The sequence below is a fragment of the Anser anser genome (genome assembly GCF_964211835.1).
Source record: "Anser anser genome assembly, chromosome: 1".
Classification (NCBI taxonomy): Eukaryota; Metazoa; Chordata; class Aves; order Anseriformes; family Anatidae; genus Anser; species Anser anser.
Window position 1 is genome coordinate 6,728,971 of NC_139720.1, and position 21,150 is coordinate 6,750,120.

Sequence of the window (21,150 nt, forward strand, 5' to 3'; positions counted from 1 at the left end):
GAAGCAGGTGAGTGTGCACTGAAGAGGTTGTGTTTTTGGGCAGAAGATTTACCTAGAAATGATTAGATTGAAATAAATTGTCACCTCCTTATGCAGGTACATGAGGCAATTGGAGAAAGCATAGCCTAGCAGATCTCAGGGTGCGTAAGGAAGCCCAAGCATTAAGCAGCATTACTTACCAGGGCCATACACTGTTTTACTTTGCACCAGTTGATATTTCGTTACTGTCATCAGAGTCTGTATTTTCTTAGATTAAACAGTGCCTAGATCAAATTAACCAATTATTTTCTCTTTCCACATAGTTTGGTTAGGGCTGGAAGAAGGAATCTGATCTTCAGATCTAAATCATAGAAGTGCCCTGAACTGCACTTTCAAACGCTGTAGTTGGAGTGTGCACAGTGTGTCCTTGTGCAGCTGTTGCTGCTCCTAGTGCAGAAAATTACCTACGGTTGTTTAAATGGTGCTGCTTGTGCACGTGGACAAAAGCACGATGCGCTCCTCCTCATTTTTAACAGGTGTTGCTACCCCACCAACTACAGGTCCTTAAGCATCTTTCTTCCACTGAAATATAAATATAGTGTTGAACATGAAATGAAACAAGGTGTTTTGAAAATTAAACAGTGTTTTTATTATGATTATCCTCTAAAGGCTTGATAGATTAAACAGTTAGGAGAAATACTTTTTGTCAGTTACATAATTCCAGGTAAAAATATCAGAATTATTCCAACAAAGTGTTTTTTTATTCTGCATGTAAAGGACCTTTATAACAAGAAGAGTTACATTCTGAGCCATCTAGACTGGACAATTTTCAACTACATTTGCCATTGTGAAATTTTAGAACTTCATGAAAGGAACTTGGAGCGGTTTCTCTGTTGCATGCTTCAGGGCCAGTGCATAAGTGTAAACCCTGGCATCCACTGCAATGTGCTCTTCTGCTACTAGCTCTGGGAGAGGGAAAAAAAATGAGATGCTGTTAAGACTTTCTATCTCCATAAATTTCCAAGTTCATTACTAAAATGAAGATGTACTTAGGCAGATGATAGGACAAAGGGGAATGGCTTTAAACTAAAAGAAGAGAGGTTTAGGTTAGCTATAAGGAGGAAATTCTTCACTCTGAGGGCGGTGAGGCCCTGGCGCAGGCTGCCCAGAGGAGCTGTGGCTGCCCCATCCCTGGCAGTGCCCAAGGCCAGGTTGGATGGGGCTGGGGGCAGCCTGGGCTGGGGGGAGGTGTCCCTGCCCATGGCAGGGGGTGGCACTGGGGGGGCTTTGAGGTCCCTTCCAACCCAAACAGTTCTGGGATTCTAAGTACAGCGTTCTAGAATTAAATTCTTCAGGCTAATGCCTAAGACTTTCAGTAAGTCTGTCATATGGCCATGTCTTCTGCAGCTTTTTTTTTAAGACACAGAACTGTAGGAGGAGAAATGTCAGGAAGAGTTATGAGAAGAGGTACTACGGGTTTCTTGAAGCTCATATTAGTGCTTTTAATGTGTCAGAAAGCTCTTACCATCAATTCTTTGCAGTAAGTCATTCTTTGGAAGTGAAATAACTTCCACATATTCTAGGAGAGAAGAAGAAAATGTTAAACACCTCTAAATCAGTGGACAGTAGAGGAAGTCTGTCTCAGTGTTGTATTTCTTAAAGCTTACAGGAGGAAACAAACTGGCTTAATGCTCATCACCATCTAGGAATTGTGAACTTTCATGTATCATAAAAAGGCTCATTATGTAAGGGAAGACAGTGACTGGGGCCATTAAAAAACAACACATTTGGCAGAATAAAAGTGGGGAAAAAGGCGGAAGCTATGGAGGGTGAGAATCCTTTGAAAGGAGACTCCCCCTTCTGAGAAGGGAAAAATATCATATTGTTGAAGTGGACTCCTGTCTGGCTTAACTGGTACAGTAAGGGATTTTAGATGCATTCAAAGAGCAAAATAGCACGCTATGTAAAGAATTAAGTTTTGCTAGTGGTGAATTCGTACTGGTTTATAGCTGCGCAGTGTGTCTGAATTAGTTGCATTTGGGGGGGGTGCTTGAATTAATTACAGCTGTTGTGGATTCACTAATTTTTATTTCTTTAGATACCAGTGCAATGCTTGAATGTAACTGATGTGATAATACCCCGCAGGAATTTTCTTGTCTAGGCCGGAGTCAATCTCAGGTATGTTTGATTAGGGTCAGGAGATTAACCAAGCCCAAAGAAAAAACATTTTTAACTGACATTTTCTAAGTAAAACACAGAAAGATCACACTTGACCTTAAATGTCACTGGGAGCACAGTATGTAACATACCTCCATCATCTGTAAGAAACAAAACAGAAAAAGCAAGTTAAGGGTTTTGAAATATACTAATGTTCACAACTAAAAAAGCAGTTTTTATACCTGACTGGCTGTGAATGACACCATACTTACTTCCAGGTCAAGCCCCAGCTAAGGAAAATCAAAGTTCATAAGTGCTTACGGCACTCACTGAAGTTTACCACCTGAATTTCTCATTTTGGGTATGCCCGTACCTGACACCTAACAGCTATGAGTTTAGCAAACAAACATGGTTCTGCTCCACTAGACTACAGCATGGGATTTGAAGGATTTATTTACAGAGTCTAAACCAGCAGGGAGGGAACAGAAGAATGCAGTGGTAGGTATAGTTCCATTAAAGTTCCGTTATCTTCTAAGAATTTTTATATAAATGGTAGAAAACTCACCAAGTTTTTGCTTAGGTCTTGTATTCTCAGCCTCATCTCCATTAATGGTGACGCTCACAATGTGCGTTGTGCTGTTTGACAAACCTGGGTCCAAGCAGAGAGCTGCAGACAGGCAAACAGGCTCATTTTTCAAAAGCAGAGGTCAGGCACCTTGCCATTTTACAAAAACTTCCATCCAAATATACTTTAGGAGAACATATATTTGCTGTTAAGTTCATGCTGGAGGAGTAGTGAAAAGTAATGCTTCTGTAACTCATCTCTGCCAGATTCCTTATAAGATGTGTTTTCAGCACTTAAGTTTATTTTTCATTCCATAAATTGTAGATTAAACTGTAAACTACAATTCTCCTGTAAGCTTCCTCAGCCTATTAAGTCTAATTTTGCTACCACCTGTCTCTACTTCTCTGTCCCCAGCATGCAGTTATACCCAATAATCAAGAGTCAAGTTTTAATTGTACTGACATTTACTTGAAACTATACATAAGTTGCCTCAACAAGTCACAGATTTTGAGTAAAGTCTCTTATTTAATAGCAAAGTTTTCCCCTATGGATGTCAGGCTTACTTTAGTCCTGTTCAACAGGAGTTCAGCAACCGACTCACCAAGGACCAAAGTCTCACGAGTACAGCCATGGGACACCACTCTGCTAATCTGCATAGAGTTTTCTGGATAGGTGTTCCCTTTTGGTTTAAAGCATGTTGTGTCTATCAGAAAGAATTAGCTTTGGGTGGGAAAGAAAAAGAAAAAAGCACGGACCTGGAGTACATTCAACGACTTCCCCCTTGTACCCCGTTTCTTCCTCCAACTCTCGCAATGCAGCACTTTCTGCAGTCTCGTTTTCCTCAATGAGGCCTGCAAGATAAATAATTACACAAGAACAACTTAAAAATTAGCACGCGCTTACCCACAATACCCATTCTGAGATCTAATGCAGCTTTACAAATGAGGTGAAACATCCTCGTCACCCCATTTTACAGAGGAAGAAACTGAGGCATTAGGGAGGGTTCCAGTTCCTGGATTCATCATTGCTGCTGCCCATGTCTTCAGCTGACTACCTCCAGCCTCATGCCACCTTCCCAAAAGATGGCGTTAATATTCTCATGAGGGAAAGAAGCCAAATGCTGTGGCTCTTAAAGAGAAGAGTGGAGGGAAATGCAATATTGTCTTATCAGACTCCTGTGCAAAATGTCTCTAATCTCCTAAAATGAACGATGCTCATTTTGTATTCTTCGTTACCAAATATTCTTATTTCTCAGCAGCACACTGAGCTACAGAGACCATCATGGATTTCTCAGAGCTTCTTCATTACGACTGAAACTCCAAGCACACCTAGACACGCTTAACTACCAGCTTTATGTGACCCGTCTTAATGTTTCAGCCACTTACCTGCAGGAAATTCTAAGCAGTAGCCGTTAATTGGAGGCCTGAATTGTTTCACTAGGACAACGCAGTCGTAGTGGAGAGTTCTCTGTAGGACAGCTATCACTGCTACACCTACAGGCAGCAACAGAAAACATAAGCATGAAATATCTGAGTATAACAAAGTGAGCATTTGGTGCTAGACCCAAAAAAGAACCTATGGACTGTAACACTGTGCATTAAAATGACAAACATTTAGATGTCTGCTCTGTAATCCTGAACTACTTTATACCATGCATGATGAGAGGTAAAAGCCCCAAATGGGATCTCCAAAATACCCCAACAAATTATAGAGACATGGACCAAGGAAGACCAAGCATCAGCCCACCCGTAGCTTGGTGGGTGCTCGCACCTGCAGACAGTTTGGATGCCAAAGTCTGGAACCTACGCTCCTTTCGTGGCTGAATTGTGTCCCTCTTTTGCCTGAAGAGTATCGTATCCCTAGTCCCTAACAGCAAACCCAGTTCATCAGCCTGTGAGCTGCTCTGCATCACGGCATCCCTGACTGAAACTGTCCCATTGTTAGGAAGGGAATATAATCATCTTGGGAACACACTCCTACCAGTCAGTTCCTGATTCTTCAGCTCTCGAGCTGGGATCTCGCTAGAGCACACTTGCTCAGTGGTCTGGCGTATCCTGGGAGCCCTGCAGAGCTATTTGTGCATTCGGAACCTCATTGTCTCTCAGTCTGCTCTGTGAGTTTATCAGAACTTTCACAAAAGCTACAAACAACCAAAGTCTTACATCATCTTACCATCAGCTGAAACTCCCTTTTTCCTGCCAGCACGCTTTACGGTTTCCCAAGTTCTGTTCAGCACAGAGAAAAGAACAAATTGATACATTAAAAGGAACAATATCCATTTCTTGTAAGCCGTCTTCTACCCTTGCTTTCATTTAAAAGCAAAATATGCCATTATTCAGTGAAGCTCCATAAGAAAGCAGCTGGCCTTAGGCATCCCCTGTCCTGTTTTGGCTCCATAAGATGTCTGAGGTATAATTTTGTTTTGCCTACCTAAAGGAGAGAGAAAATAGGTACTTACTGATTGCTTAGGGTCACTAAAAACAAGGGAAGGACATAAATGATTGTCACGGAACACACAAGTCATATAAAAGTCATCCTGGAAAAATGCAGAATAAAATAATTTATGTATTAAACCTGTCAGATTTTGTTAGTTTTGAAAAAAAAAAATACTACGTGCATTCTATCTTTTAACTTGCTTTTGCATACCATTAATAATGTAAGTTATTGTGAACTCAGCTCAGTTACTTGGGCAAGAGAAGCCTGTAGGCAAGGAAGACCCAAACTTCTCTCTCCATATAAGCAATGAAATGAACAAAATCCAAAAACCCATCACCAATAATAATCCATTCACAAAAGCTCCAATCTTTGCTGTTTCTTAAAAGGATACTTTGCTGATGAACAGGGAGGCACTTAGAGAAAGCAAACCTTATGGAATCTAATACACGAAGGGGGGGAGGAATAAAGCTGTGTCATGTCTAGATAAACGTGGCAAAACTAAAGCATACAAAAGAATTGGGCAGGTGTTATAATATACAAGAGGAGGATAACTTGTCAGTACTATGCAAGGTCCTGTAGCGCCAACAGGGAAAAAGGAGCCCTTAGTGAGGAACCAGAAAAGTCAAAGGACGAACTTGCTGATCATCACAGCTTCTCTGGACTACTAGAACTTCCTTCTGCACAGCACCTTTACAAGGAAGCGGAAATGCAAGGTAAACCAAGGTCTAATGCACCCTAAAAGATTTAGATGCCAAATTTGATCCCACATGCTAGCTAGAGCAGGATTTTTTTCTCTGGACAGTATGAACTATAAAGAAATTGAACAATAAATACATCGTCTTTGTTGAATAATAGGTTTGTAGTGCTCATATTCTATCTAGCCTGTGGCTGGTCCATATAACAGGGAACGTGATAGGAATCTGAAAAGAATGCAAAAATAAAATTACCTGGTTTTACCATTGGGATCAGTATAAGTTGTTTCCTCAAGCTTCAACCATTTTCTTTCTACAATTACCTATAAAAAAATGATTCTTTGTTAAATAAACTACAAGATTAATCTCAAAGATATTTGGGTTTAGGGGGGAGAGACAATACAACTTTATTTGAAATTCTTTTGAGACAAAATCTCAGCATCAGAATATACACAGGAACACTTAACGACTTCCTGTAACAAGCAGGGAAAAAAAACATTTTGCCACATTCTTGAATTGGAATAGCAAATAAGCTTAGTAAATTCTTTTAACTTCATTTTCATAACCAAGCTGCAATGAATTCAGCGGGATTTCATTTAGTGAAAAGTCCTATCCCCCTCGTCTTCTGAGAAGAACTTTTCAAGGGTCAAGTTTCTGCTTAAGATGGGGCACCTGTCTGCATAGACCTTACCCATACTGCTGATTATCAGAGCCCATTTTTCAGAAAGCGTGCCCTAACAGCTATCCATGAAATAGCTAAGCTACGACTGAAAACCCAACTATTTTGAAACTTTTTTTTGGCCTTTATTATGGCCTCGAGTCACCGTTGTCTTCTGTAACTGAGAGCCCTTTTTACATACATGCGTACCTGACCTTTTAGGATTTCTGAAAGCTACTGACTGAGTGCTTGGCATTAACACTATTATAGCTTGTCTGTTCTGAGCTAAATGATTTTTTTCCCTGTGATATTTTCTTATCTTTTATGTAATTCCTTTAAAAGGGGAAAATATGTGTACTAGGCTTCCAGCTTATATTTTTTTAGCATATCTTGAATTTTAAGCCTTACTAAGTGCATAGGCAGACAAAAAGCTTGCCTCCAGAATTTTGTAACAAGTTGGCCGTAGGTCTGACCACAGAAATCATGACTAACCAGTAAGATGGACAGATTGCTTTCTATTGTCTACTGAGACATACTGCTGAAAGCAACGGAGTCTGTACAAGCAAGGGGAAAAGAGGCTCTGAAAAAAAACCACAACATTAAATTGTAGCAAAGAATGAAGTTAGAGGCTATTCATGTGACAGGCACGTTACAATCCTCCAGTGCAGGACAAAGAGCAAACAGGACCTGAGTAGCCATGTGGATCATGAACTTTATTTGAGAGATTCACCAACTAAACCAACAAATCTGTAGAAATGAACTGCAGTATATGACACAGCTAAAACCAGAGTACAGAAGCACAAAATAGCTTCAGCCGGATGCAGAATAGAAACTGGGAGTGACTCAGGTGTCCAGTAAATTATAGTGGAGCTGAATAAACTCACATAGTCCTTAATCTGTGTCCTTCGGAACAATTATTTTGATATTGAAATATCAGTAGCACTTCTGTGGTTGTAAATATGGCCACACGTACTTTACATGGAGAGAGTTTTGGCATTTGCTTTGGGAAGTTTATTTCCAGGTAGCAGGAACTGAAGAGGGGAGCTATGTGCTCTCAAAAGGGATTTCTAAAGGATTTGTGGTCACAAAACCAGCAGGAAGTTTATGATGTCTGTTTCAGGAACAAGAAATAATTCCACTTGGAAGCATTCAGATATATTTTAAATAGCTTTGCATTTGCTCCTAAGGCACTGCAGAATGAGAGTACAGGAAGATCCAAAAGAGATGAAAATCATGTCCCACTGGTTGTCCAAGGAGAAGAACCAATATGCTTCAGTTGAAGAAACAAACACAGCCAAATGTTTGTGTTAATGAATTTTTTAAACACTGCAGAGAAAGCGAAGGACTAGGCTATTGGTTGTAGTTTGTTGCAGCATTCAACAGCACTGGCAGATCACTACCACTGTCGCCAAGTTATTGTTTGCTAAGCAGAAAGGGGAAAATGGCTGAAAAACAGGAAAAGCTCAGGTGCCAGGAGTCCTAGAGGAAAAAGAAATCACTAGTCTGTAAGAGATTTGACCTATCCGAACTCCAGAAAGACAACAAAAGGACAAAATGTAGATTTTAAGCATACAAAACAAACAATGTCAAACAAAGGGTCTTGTTTTTCATCTGGTATTCTTAAGTACAGCTTTTGGCCTCTACTGTCATGGAGCAGTAATTAAAAAGTACTCTAGGCCACGCAGCATAAATATGTACAAGGAGGTACAGTGAGGTGAAAGCCTTGCTGCTAACTGCTTACAGGGTGAGGAAACTGAAAGCTGCCAGGTTTCCCCAAAAGTAAAATAAAATGTTATTGTCACCCACCTTGTCAGGTGCACAACTAAAACCTTTTGGAAGCTGGCCTAGAAGCATAACTCTTGCCTTGCAGAGCTCCTTACTTAGGGCCCAACGGCACTTTTCAGGGCGTGTTCTACTAACCATACTCAGTTTTAGAATGAGCAATTTTTTATGGCTTGATCTATTACTTTGATGGGCAAATACCACGTGTTTTCGCTCACAACAGCCTGACTGTGGGTTCCCAGAAGCAGGTAGAAGAAAATAAGATCAGCAGCTACGTTCACGAAAGAAGATTCTCCAACATCAAGCCACACAGGTGCTGAAGACCAAAACACTTTCACTATAAGGGTGACTGGCAGACACATGGTAAACATTCTTCTCAACTATGCCCAGAAAATGACCGAAAAGCTAAATGGCTTAGAAGATGTTAAGATCTAATTATGAACTTCTAATGACACTGCAGAGTGCAATATTACAAAGGAGAAAACCTAAGAGGTATTATGAAGAAAAAGGAGCATAAAATTCAAGTATTACCTGAAAAACAAAAACAAAACAGGTTCTAAGGTCTAAAAAAACTCATAGTTTCAATTAAGGTGAAAATGCTCCTAAAAGGCAGCCAGAAGTACCTCAGAATTCCATTCTGAAGACCTGATATTTTCTGATTTTGTAAAGGTAAGGTCAAAAACACTGTAGCTGCATAAATATTACTACCTCCTTACTAACGTCTTTAGAACAGCAATCATCTAAACTCAAATCCTTCCAGAAAACATCAGAGAAGGTAAAATCCTAAATGTTAAGGCAACTCTTAGAGGTTCATCTTAGAGGAACAGACAGCATTTTCACAATCTACCCATTTCTACAGTATCTGAGAGGAATCAACATTATTTCTTAATATTGAAAACAGCCTGAACAGACAATACAACAAACAGCTATAAAATTAGGAAAAAAAAAGCTGAAGCTTAAAAAAACTGAACACTGTAGATTTCTCTCCCTCTCCTTGATAATTTGTATGATTGTTTCGCAAAAAGAATTACATATTCCTCATCCACGTCACCTTCTTTAAACTCTTTGACCATCAGGAAGAAGTGCTCTGCCTGAATAGATTTTACAAACCTACAGCATCTATACCATTTCTTACTCTGCACTCACAAACATTCTGATCTGTCTCAGCTAGTTGTTATTTAGCAATAAAACGTGTCAAAACCAAACATGTTATACCTCTTCTTTAAGGACGAATTGCCTAGCAGTTTTCGGAACTTCTGCGGATGTCTCAGTTGCCATTTTCAGGAATGTCAGGCTTTTCCCCTCCTGTGCAAAGTCCAGACTACTATGAAACAAAGTCAATATTTGCTTTCAGAGTAAAGTTAAAAGGTTCATTTCTGCATTCTAAATTAACAAATCCAACTTGCCAGAGAAAGTTAACAGCATGTGATGGCAAGTGCAATTCACATTTTCAGCTCCACCTGATGGTTTCGAAGGAAGTCTGGGTCAAATCCCAGACTTACGTAGTTGGTAACAGTCCTATCAACTGCAGAGCAGCTGTGCTGGCTGAAGATACCCTCCTTACCCGTTCAAAGGTCAGGCACACGCAGAAGCAAAGTTGATCCATTTAGTAGAATTGTTTCATTCTGCTCAGTGAAGTGCTCTGTCAATGCAGCATTGCCACAACAAGTCTAAGCACTCCACTGTCAAAGTGGAAAAAAAACTTACACCAGAAGGACTTCCGGAGTAGAAGTTGCACATTATTGAGAAAGAATCAGAACCAGAACCTACATACATCACATATACGTACATAAATGGCTCAATTCTTCCCCCGCAAAAAAAACTCCAAGGTCAAAAAGTCACCTGTGTGTTGCAAGTCTAGGTGGCACGTGGAGTTAGCGTGATCAAAGCACGTCACTCTCCCTTACTAGGAATGGTGTGGCCAACACCGTGCAAAAGGCACCTGGATGTGCCCAAAGCAGGGCTGTCTCACTGCTGAGATATGCAGCACTTTCGGCACAGAAACTATTATTCCAAGGAAGCTCATCTTTGATATTATGTTCCTGTACTGAAGCCCTGAAAATTAATTTTAAATAAAAAGACAGTGCAAAGAAGCAACTCAGTTTAGATGCCAGGAGAGACAAGATCTCAGAGATCTCTGTTATTCTCAAGAGTTCATTTAAGGTTGTAATCTTTCCATGAAGTCAACAGGAACCTTTCCCTTGACTCCAACTATAGTTTAATAAGGATTCTCTAGCAATGAACACTATCTGCTGTGAGTGCTCACCTCTGTCACGCCCAATTTTAGCACTTTCATTCTTACTTTATCCTTCTGTGATAAAATCTACAGCACACTTGCGAAACATACATGAGCAGGGTCCTATCAGCTTTCTTACATATAAGATTTGTATTTAACTTCACAAAGTAGTTCAGAGGACTAGACAGTACAAGCTATGTCTGGTTATCAGAAGGATTACAACTAATGTACATAAATCCATTTCCTCAGTAAGTACAAAGGGCAGGCTCTTTCTTAAATCTTAAGACAGTCTTGTTGGATGCAGTACATCATAGCGGTTGTCAAAGTTTCAAATTGTCTTTAGGTAACATAAAACTTGCACAGGAACCCTCACTTACTAAATCCAATTCTGTCATTTCAAAAATATATTACCCTTTTTTAATCCTAAAATTACATTATATTATCCTTTCTAAAAGCAAGGATGCTTCATCTTAAAATTATGTAGTGTTATTGCCTACCTTACCACTACTATGAAAAACTGTTCTAGGACCTTACTTGCTTAACTTATGTTTATCCCATATTAGTTCAGTTAGTGTTGCCCGTTTGTTCTTAAGCCAACTCAAACCCTCCTCACTTAGGATTTAAGAGACGTGACTGGCAAACAGTCACAGTATCTCGCTGTGAGTCTAACATACAATATTAAGCTTTCCATGAAACTCATGCAAAAGAACCACAGCCCAGCATACTGGTTTGAAAAGGCTCCTGGTCATCCATGGGAGACAGTCAAACTAGGCTCTGTGCGACGCCCTAAGTATCCAGCTTCAAAAATATAGAAAATTCACATAGCTAGCTACAAGAAATGCACCTCCGATGTTTGGAAAGAATTATAAGCTTTCTGATTGACAATATGTACCTATCAAAGACAGGAGATAGCAAACGGTGTTGATCTTAAACTTTTTTTAGGACTGGCTGAATAACTATTCCTCTTTTAATCCCCCCTCAAAAGAAATCCCCTTCCATTGATCATCGTAACCCTTCTACATTAACTGCATCTGCGTATCTCTCTCAAACAGATTACCACAGTTGTTCCCAAAATCTCATATGCAACTTTATTAATGCTTTCTATAACAGTATTAATACTTACCTACGTCAATTACAAATACACCCTAGGAGCTCATCTCATGCCAGAAGCTCTTTTCAACAGAATTTGCTCTCTCCTGCAGTGACAGATTCAAGGATGATTTGTGACTAAAATTACAAGAAATTATTGAAGATGGCTTCAGTTTGAAATAGCACGAAAATGTGCAATGAGTGAAAATGAGACTCATCCATCTCAGGTTCTGTACTGAAGATCTTCTCCACTAGTGGGTGCAACAACTCTATATATGAGTGACATTTTAAAAAGTTCTACCAAAAAAGTAATGTTTTCCAAATCCAACTGACTGTGTAGAATTGAAAATTTCTGCAGTTACAAAGCTGAAATACCACTTGGCTAATTGAAGGCTGCAGGTCTGGTATCTCACATTAGCCAAGGGTGCTCAGAAAAAGGAGGCGACACAGCTCCTATTTCATAAACATTCGTGGTAACTGACAATTAAATCTACAGATGCAAGGTAAAGCTCTGCGTTAGGTTTCAGAACAGACATTGTCTCACAGCCCTCAGAGAGGAAGGCTCTTTCTCATACAGTTACCACTGGATCATTTGAGTCAAAAAAACATAAAGCTGCTGGCACAGCAGCCAGGAACCTGATTACGTGACTTCCACTTACATGAACTCCGTGAATTTAAATACTTAATAATTATCAGCAAAACTTTAAGAATACATCAAAATGTCCACATTTACCAGTCTTCTTAGCGTGAATCAACACTATTTGAACTATAAATTCTAGGAAAAAAACACACAGGTTGGCCCACTTCTACCTTCTTGTTGGCCCACTTCTACCTTCTCTGATGACTTCCACGGTTAGGATCACAGGATATTGCTGGCAAATTGTGCTGCTTGTTCCATTTGCCTCATGTAGGGCTCAAATTCAGACCTCAAAAAGTCATACCAGTTACAAAAGGTATAACTTTACGCCCATTGCTTATTCCTTTACTGAGTGGTTTCCTTCGAAGGGAATATCCAACCTTTTGACATCAGTTTCTACATTATCCTTCCCGAAAGTTAAGATCTAAAACCAAGTGAGGCCTGGGAATGAGCTTACAGAGCAGCCAGGCTACCAGGGCGTTACGTTAACCTCTTCAAGTCACAATAGATGGATTAGCTTTTCTAAACTTCTTTTCAAAAGGAATTATCTGATCCAAGCTACACATCCCAACTGACAGCAACCAGATTTAACAGAAGCTCAGCAACGGTGTCCCAAGGCAAGATTAAGCTAAAACACCAGACAGGATCCCTTCCGCAGAACGTGCAAAAGGGGCACTGGCGAGTGTTTTATGCACAATTTATCCAGCAGAGTGCTAAGATACGTGCTCAAAACACACATTGCTGAAGTTTGGGAAGTCACTTTTATTCACCGATTTGTCACCAGGTTGCAGCGAAGTTCGTTTGTATTTCAGCAACACGATTCGAGCACCAAAATCAATTGATTAGAAGTTGACAGGAGAGGAAAAGGGAAGAAAAAACATGTCATTTCTGTCCTTATTTCAGCAGTATGGATGACCCACTCACTCAGAAGTGAATAAAATACGGAGAAATAACCGGCTCCTGCCACGTAGAAGAGAATAAGAAAAGAAAAAAGGGAAAAGAAGGACAGCTTTGTGCAAGCAGAAGAGGGCTAGCAGCACCCGTGTGTTGCTGCCAGCCTCCCCTGAGGGGCAGAGGAGGGTGAACTAAAATCGTAAAGTTCAGAGGAAATAAGGGAATATGGAACTGAGCACAGAGAGCACCGAGTGGGACCGAGGGGGGGGCTCGAAGGCAGAGCAGAACCGGAGGGCTTAAAAACCCCACATTTCCGTGGGCAATTCCGCGGCTCCCGGGGAAATACTTAAGGAAAGGGATGAAAGGGCGTCTGGACGCCGTCCCCAGCGGGTGACCCCGCAGAAAAGCCCCACGTACGAGCTGTGCCCGGCGGCAGGAGGGGAGCCGGGGCCGCGGCCGGGTGGCGCTGACGAGATGGCGGCGGCTGAGGCGAGGCGGGGCCGGGCCGGGTGCGCCGCCGATGCCGGCCCGGGCGGCTCCGGGAGCGGAGGGGAGGTTCCGGGCGGAAAGGGAGCTTTTTGGGGAGAAAAGGGGCCGAAACGGGTCGGGCCGTGCCGGGCCGTGCCGTGCCGGCCTGAGGGGAGGATGAAGAAGGAGCAGGTAGCGCACTGCCGCTTCTCCGTGTGGTACCCGCTGTTCAGGACCGTCACCATCCGTAGGTGCGTGGGGTTGGGGGAGCCCCGGTGGGGCGGCGTGTGAGGGGGGGTGTGGGGCGGTGTGTAGGGCGATACGTGGGGTGGTGTGGGTTTGGAGGCAGGGGGAGTTTATGCGAGGCTGGTCCTGGCCCTGTGGGTTAGGCTGCGAGCTCGGTTAGACCCGGGGAGGGGTGTTTGGGGCCGGGCTGGGTGAGAAATAAGGGCCTGCGTGGGGCAGTGCTGGGTGGGAGGAAGCAAAGAGGTGTCCATCGAGGCTCCAGGGGCTGCCCCAGGACCTGGAGCCTTCTACATCCACCCCAGGGAGCTGCTTTGGGAGGCCCGAGGTGCAGGCCTGGCGCTGGTGTTCTCCGTGTTGTGCTCTGGTGGGACCCCAGGCTGTCCGCATCCCACCTTGTGCCCGCTTGGTTGCTCAGAGAACCGGGCTGAGCGCCCCCAAAACAAGTGGCTAACTTCACGTTCCTGTATATTTTTTGGAAAAAGTAGCAGCTTCTGTGGTTGCTGAGGTGCCGCTGTGGGTCACCCGGTGGTTATGAGACCCACCAGCAGCTCAGGGAAGTCAAACTCAAGAAAGGTGCCCCGGTGGATCAAAAAGCTGTAATTATCAGGCATTTGGTAATCAAAGCATTTCATCTTTATACATTTTAGTGTTTAGCCAGTGTAGGGTTTTTGGTCAGTTTAGCAACAGTCATACATTTTTGGAACATTCAAGTGATAAAGGCAAATTTTGGTTTGGATTTTAGTAGGGAAACCTTTGTTTTGAACAACACATTGCCCCTCTCCTCACTGGCCACATGCAGTCTTTGAATTTCTTACAGGTTTGAAGAAGTGGAGTATTTCTGTGCATTTTGTCTGAGATTTTTGTCTCTTTCTTTCTTCTCTACTTCCCTGGAAGGAAAAAGAGAGTTGCATTTTGGGAAGGGTGGGAGGGGAGAAAGAGAAACATGTCTTTTCATAGCATTACAGAATAAAACATACCGATATTGAGGTACATTCCATTTAAAAGCTATTATTCTTACGCAACAATTTATTATTTTAGCAGGTAATATTGATAATAAATTACTGAACTAATTTTCTTGTTTTTTTTTTTTTTTTTTTCCAGTGTTATACTTCCCCTGCCAGATAATGTGAAAGAATACTTGCTGGATGATGGGACGCTTGTGGTTTCTGGAAGGTAAAGAGTGTTTCCCTCCCACCGTGCAAGTATTAATACTATTTTATAATCACAATGGTATTTTGTATTCATTTGTATTACAATTTGCATAAGGAGTTTTGTATGTTTGACCAGCCTGGCTGCAGCAAACCTCATACTACATGAACATGTGAGTGATCAGACTGTTGCTGCTACCAAAGCTTGACTTGCTAATGCTTGATACAGATCTAAAATCCATGCAATATATTTGATTGGATTCTTTTATTTTCAAAATTAAAAAGTTCTTTTATTTTTTTCTTTTTCCTTCCAGAGTCTACCAGTCTCTCAGGTTTCAGTGCATAGCCTGATGATTTGTGTTTGGTTGCTTTGGTACAGTTACTTCCAGTTCAGTGGCCTGAACAGTGCCACGGCATTCCCTTGCCTGCAGCCTTATTCAGGGGTGAAGTGTCATTACTTGAGTTTAATTCTCAATAATATAAACAAAATACAAAAATCTTACGGATTATTGAGGCTGTATTGAGGTTTGCTTACATATAATCAATTTCTACAAAGAGACTGAATGAACTGTATGTATACCTATGCCAAGATTTTGGGTTGTGAAGAGTGAGATAGGTACCTGTGAAAAACAGTTGGTATGAATCCAGGCTTTGTTCTTTGCTTTCTCCTTAGGATCTCACTGTATGGCTTCCTTGTAAAATGATTATTGCACAAATATATCTTGCTAATGATCAGGCTCAATACAGTCCACACTTTGTCATCTCCTAACTGGTAGTTTGACTCTCACAGGGCAACCAATTACGCTGTGGGTATAAGGGAGCTATGTCTAATTTCTCAGGAATCAATCTATACAAAATTGAAGCTGTTTAAACACCTTGTAAAGGTGAAAGGTCAGAATTGTTTTTTTTTAAACCAATTTGGTTAAGAAGTAATATTGTCACCTGTTTCTGCAGAATTTGGTAATTATTTAACAACAGCCATTTAATTTGTAATCAGACTTCAGAAAAATTAAAACTGAGGACTTGAGTTCACAGCTATGCCATACGAACAATTTCTGCTGTCTTCAGTGGAAAAATGGACAGCTGTATAATTGAATTAAATTATATTAAGGTAGTTCTAATTTAAAAGTCCCCTTTAAAACCCAGCTTTTCTATTAAGTTGAACTTTCTTAGCTAGAAGTCAATGTGATCTTCCTACAGTCAAGGCCAACATCAATTTTAAACCTCAATGAGCCACTGTCTGAGCTCTGGATCTCAAAAACTGAATTGACAGTTTGACCCCTGTGGAAGTGCATTAAGGAACTGCAGAAATGTAGCTTGTTGAAGAACTGACTTTTTGCTAACAGTACCTAGTTGTAAGGATGTACATTTGAACTTACCCTGTTTGCTATGCTGACTTGCCTTTTTCAAGAGCTTGGTCTTCTACCTTAAAAGATCTTCACACTCAGTTCTATTGGCCAAATAACTTCAAAAGTAATGTAAAACTTTAAGGGAATATTTGCAACCAAGTACTTTCTCCCACATATGCTAATGTTTACAGCAGCAGATCTCATCTGTGGAGAAAAAGGAGCTTCCCAGGAAAAAGTTAATGGCCCTGTAATCACTTTCAGTAGGATCCTCTTTTTCTGTGTGTGGAGTGTGAGGAAGTTTTATTTTCAGAACCTGAAATACACAGGTCAGCATTTCAAACTAAAGTTTTATAAATTTTTACTTGGTAAAAGAGTGTGGAGGCAAAGCATAATCTAAGTTGATCTCTTTTTTAAAGTTTCTAACTTTACTGTGCTCACCCCGTAGCACAAGTTAAAAGAATGATTAATAAGGTGTTGAAAAGCTTGAATTATGGTCTTTTCAGAGCAGCAAGTGATCTGCTAATTGGAAAGAATCAAACTGTTTTGGATAGGGCTCAAGTCTAATGCCAGGGAGCTTTGTCTTTAGTTTTTCTATATTGTCTTGCTCTGATTTACTCTGCCAGGGGTTTGAGGCTTAATCCTCTCACGAAAACATTGAGATCAACAGCTGGAAGATGCTGTGGAAGCGTAATATATATGATCAAGTCAAACTCTGGTGCTCAATTTTTTTTCCTATTAATTTTTTTGGTTTAGAGAAGATCCGCCAATGCATGCTCAAGAAGGGAGTGATGACGCAGAGGAAATACAGGTCAGTGTAAAACACAACTTAATGTCAAGTGTCTGGAGAAAACCATGAATATTTCTGCATGCTTTAGAGGTGAGGGTAGTACTTCACCAAAATAATAATCACATAAATAATAATCACACAAAATAATAATCGCTATTTGCCTTGAAAAAACTTACAAACATCATGATTGACACCACAAACATGATGTCAAGGAAGGTTTAAAATGTTTGCTTTTTCACACACAGCTTTTTTTTTTCTTGATAATTACATTTCTAATAATGACCAAGGAATGTTGAAGGATGTTGGAAATGAAATTAAAATGGTTTTATGTCCCGAAAAATTAGAAGGAGTTATTTCAAGAAACAATAAAAGTCTGTAAGGCCATAATAACTCTGAGGGGTATTCCAGGGGGAGGGAGAAAAAAAAAAAAAAAAAAAACCAACCACTGAAAAATGTTATAAATGCAAGGTGACCGAAGATGCAAAAAGGATGAGAAACAGAAATAGAAGTGACACTAGTAGATTATGGGTCTAAGGATGGAAGTGAGGGAGGTGGAAATGTTTAGATAGGGAAGACTCCATTACGTTCTGAAATGTTCAAGTCTGCAACATAAATCACAGTTAAAGTATATAGGTGTTAGGTGTTTTGTATTCATACCTTACAATAGTACTTTGGCTGGATATACACAACTTTTTTGTTACTTTATAAACATAGTAGTTAGAGGATAATGGTATCATGCTGGAGTAAAATCAGGGCAATGATGACATTACATGTTGTAGGAAGCTGTATAGTTTCCAATATTCTTAATAAATTCATAATAATTATAAATAAAATCATAAAGGATGTCACAGGAAAGCAGTGACCTTTGATTTGTTCTTATTTTTAACAGTGGTCAGACGATGAGAATACTACAACGCTTAAGGTAAGGTCCCAGCATGTGGGTTTTTGTCAGCAGTATTCTTCCTGAAACCTCGTGATAGGAACTTCTCACCAGTTAGGGATAGCCGTTGTAGTTAGCATTTTCAAACCGTTCTAGACAGATGGCAGTGTAGATACCTGTAAGCTTAAAAATGTTGTTTTGCCGGCTTAATTTTATTTAACTAAAAATAAAATGCTTCTTTTCTTCATCCCTAACAATCACACACTTGTTAGACTATAGGAAATGAACTGAAGGTTGGCTCTAAATATAGCTGTCTTTCATTTTCACCGCTTTGAATATCTCCCAATTACTTAATCAGACTGGATGCAGAAAAAATGACGCCCCTGCGGCTCAATTTTCACAGCTCTTCTCTTGCACCTTTGCCATTATTTCCTCCAAAGTACCTTTCTTTCCATCACCATTTTTCCCCTTTTTCCTGTCTTTAGACTCTCCTTGTGCTGTGCCCAGTTTAGAATCAGGATCATGATGGATATGATTCGGGCTCCCTGAGTTTTTTTAATTTTTTTGAAACTTGCCATTGCCCTGTCATTGTCAGAGTTAATATACTTGCACCACTTGACTGAAGCAGTAGTATCAATGGCAGACCTGTTAGCTCCCCAGAATTCGACATGGTGTTGGATTGGGTGCTGTGTAAATACCACCTGCTTTGAGTTACATCTGTGCTACCATAGAATTTAAAGCACAGATTTTAAGACTAATACATCACCGCCTTGTACATTTTAATAGTTTCAGTTCAAATACCTGCCTTACATTGTAATTCAGAGCAAGGATTTTGGTATTCGTCTTATTTTTTCCAAAAGTCATGTTGCTCTGTCTTGCTTAAGAAGAAATCCCAGATTTTCGATCTGGGTTTCATCATAGTGTACAACACAGTATAAAAATCCTTAGTCAGGGTGTGCGATAGCCACTGGAAGGGTACAGGTGATTCCAGGTTAGCTAGGTAAGGATTGTGTACTTTGCCCCTGTCTTCTCTCCAGTGGCAGGGCCAGGCATGGGCAAGAGTAAGGGAGGGGACAGAGCCAGGACAGCGGACCCAGGTTGTCCTCAGGAATATTCCATTCCATTTAATGTCGTGCCCAGCAATGAAATGGTGGAGGAAGAAGAGGGATGTTTTGGCTTCCAGGGTCGCTTTCGTTCAGAGACTGGCTGGACCTTGTCTTTCATCGAACCTGGCACTTTGAAACTGTTTGATTATGAACATTGGCTTAAGCCCGTGGCTCTTTACAACAACAACAAGGCCACGTTCGGTCATACAAAGATTCTAGAAGTGGGATTTCACAATGTGCTCTGTACCTTCTCATAAGTTTGGAAGGTGATCGCCCTGAAGGCTCCTTGGCAAATATATTTTCTCTACCTGAAAACAAGGGGCTGCTCTGAGGGTAGAGAGCGAATGAGACCAGTCTCTTGTGCTTTTAAGTGTTGCTTGTTACCACTCTGGCAGTGATGAAGAGGAAGAAGAAACAGCCTGTCTCGAAAGCAGAAGGGTGGGGAGCTGCACCTGGAGGAGTTACTTCAGAACATAGGAACGGATCAAGTAGCTATTTGCAAGCTGAACAGGGAGACTCTGGGGAACGTCATATGTAAGGAATTGCAGAGAGGCTGGAAACTGCAGCTCTGCATTCATCCTCCTTATTTTGCTAACGATAAATCAATGGATTATAATTGGTTTCTCCACCGGTTTCTTTGTTCAGGGAGCACTAAGGTGGGCTGTGACTGCGATTATTTCATTTTGATAACCTGCCTGAGTCATCAGGTAGAACTTGTTTCCCTTGCCCCTTCTAAATTCTGAAGAGAAATTAGAGCTAGAACCACAGAACAGCCCAGGAAAATAATATTATATGTCAAGAGACATGTCTCAAGGAAGGAAATCCATACTTCCCAAATTTATTTTGATCCAGATGTGAAGGGAGAGTCAAGAGACAACAGAAATTTTACTTTGTCATGAATTTCTTTTTTAAACATAAAATATTTCTCTGGAATAAGAATCCTATTTAAATTTCTGTGAAAGTTTCTGTTTCAGAACACTTTTGTTAACGTATTCATCGTAGAGAGTATCATCTCCGTTCTACAAATAGGATCTTGAAACAGACCTGTTTAAGTTAAGCTATTCACAAATTTGGAACATCATGCGATTATAGAAAATCGTGTTTAAACAGATCTGTTAATATTAATGACTGTAAAGTCAAATGAATTTAGTAAAAGTTCATTGAGTTTTAGTAAAAAGAATTCAGCTTGTTTATGCTGCCTTAGAGCTGTCCTCTTTGTGTAATATTTCTTCACTTTGTATTAATCAAATGACACGAAGGTAACATTTCCCCAGGGAGGTTTTGTACGCACTGGTATTACACATGTAGTGTCACTCCTCTCTTCTGTCTAAAGAAGAAGAGATTGGATCAGAATGCACTGCACGAAGAGTTTCTCTTCTTCCAGCAATGATTTCTAGAATCGACTGAAGCTCTAAAAATAAAATAAGAGCCTTTTTAGTACGTTACCTGGTCTCCACGGGAAACTACACCTGAAACACTAAGGAAAGATTCAGAATGCATGAAGTTCAGTCTAGGACACTGCACTTTTTTTTTTTTGAGTCTGTTTTGTGAGGAGCTGCAAAAAGGAGATGACAAAATGTATTCAAACTTTTTTTGATTGCTTGTGTGGCTGTGAGGGCTTTGTTTCAGAGATCGGTTAGCTTTAGCCTAGATGTTATCTTTGGGCTGCGTTTATAAATATAGGTGGAAATAGTGCTCTTATATACTGTTCGCTATAAATCTGTAAATCCTTGACATATGTCTGAAATAGCTTCATGTTACTGTAAAGGTCAGCAGTCTGTTTTTTCTTTTTTTCTTGTGTGCCACAATTAGAGTGGCACACAAATTAGTGGCAGAATTAGTTTCTTGAGGAGGTTTTTCCCCCTTATCTTTACAATATTTGCAATATTCTTTACAAGTCAAAGTTCTCTGGTGCAACAGTCTTTGCAGTGTGTCCTGTGTTATGATACAAGTTAGCATATATTATTAAAGAGCTACTTTAAGTCCTTATTTAAAGTAATACTAGAAATACTTTGTAAATAAAAATACTAATGTATACTAT

General features: G+C 40.4%; 2 protein-coding genes across 5 annotated transcripts in view; one reads left to right on the forward strand and one right to left on the reverse strand.

The window, feature by feature from the left end:
• Positions 1-604: 604 nt before the first annotated feature.
• NUDT5 (nudix hydrolase 5) lies at positions 605-13,655 on the reverse strand. Of its 4 annotated transcripts, none has more exons than XM_083819782.1 (9): positions 13,543-13,655; positions 11,629-11,701; positions 9,485-9,574; positions 6,085-6,152; positions 4,874-4,926; positions 4,087-4,194; positions 3,457-3,552; positions 1,505-2,803; positions 605-944 (listed from the first exon to the last, which is right to left on the reverse strand). In XM_083819782.1, exons 3-8 carry the CDS (start codon positions 9,545-9,547, stop codon positions 2,661-2,663), a joined length of 531 nt encoding a protein of 176 aa, XP_083675908.1. In that variant the 5' UTR covers positions 9,548-9,574; positions 11,629-11,701; positions 13,543-13,655; the 3' UTR covers positions 605-944; positions 1,505-2,660. The 4 variants fall into 4 exon arrangements, with proteins under 4 accessions (XP_083675908.1, XP_083675906.1, XP_083675909.1 ...); XM_083819780.1 differs by having other exon boundaries at positions 9,485-9,593; positions 13,543-13,654; XM_083819783.1 differs by lacking the exon at positions 11,629-11,701 and having other exon boundaries at positions 13,543-13,602.
• Positions 13,602-21,150, forward strand: part of CDC123 (cell division cycle 123) — a 35,701-nt gene continuing 28,152 nt past the window's right edge. Inside the window, exons 1-4 of the mRNA XM_083819777.1 lie at positions 13,602-13,844; positions 14,941-15,012; positions 17,090-17,144; positions 18,013-18,045. Coding sequence (XP_083675903.1) covers positions 13,771-13,844; positions 14,941-15,012; positions 17,090-17,144; positions 18,013-18,045 — 234 coding nt within the window. The 5' untranslated portion in view covers positions 13,602-13,770. The remainder of the gene's footprint in view (positions 13,845-14,940; positions 15,013-17,089; positions 17,145-18,012; positions 18,046-21,150) is intronic.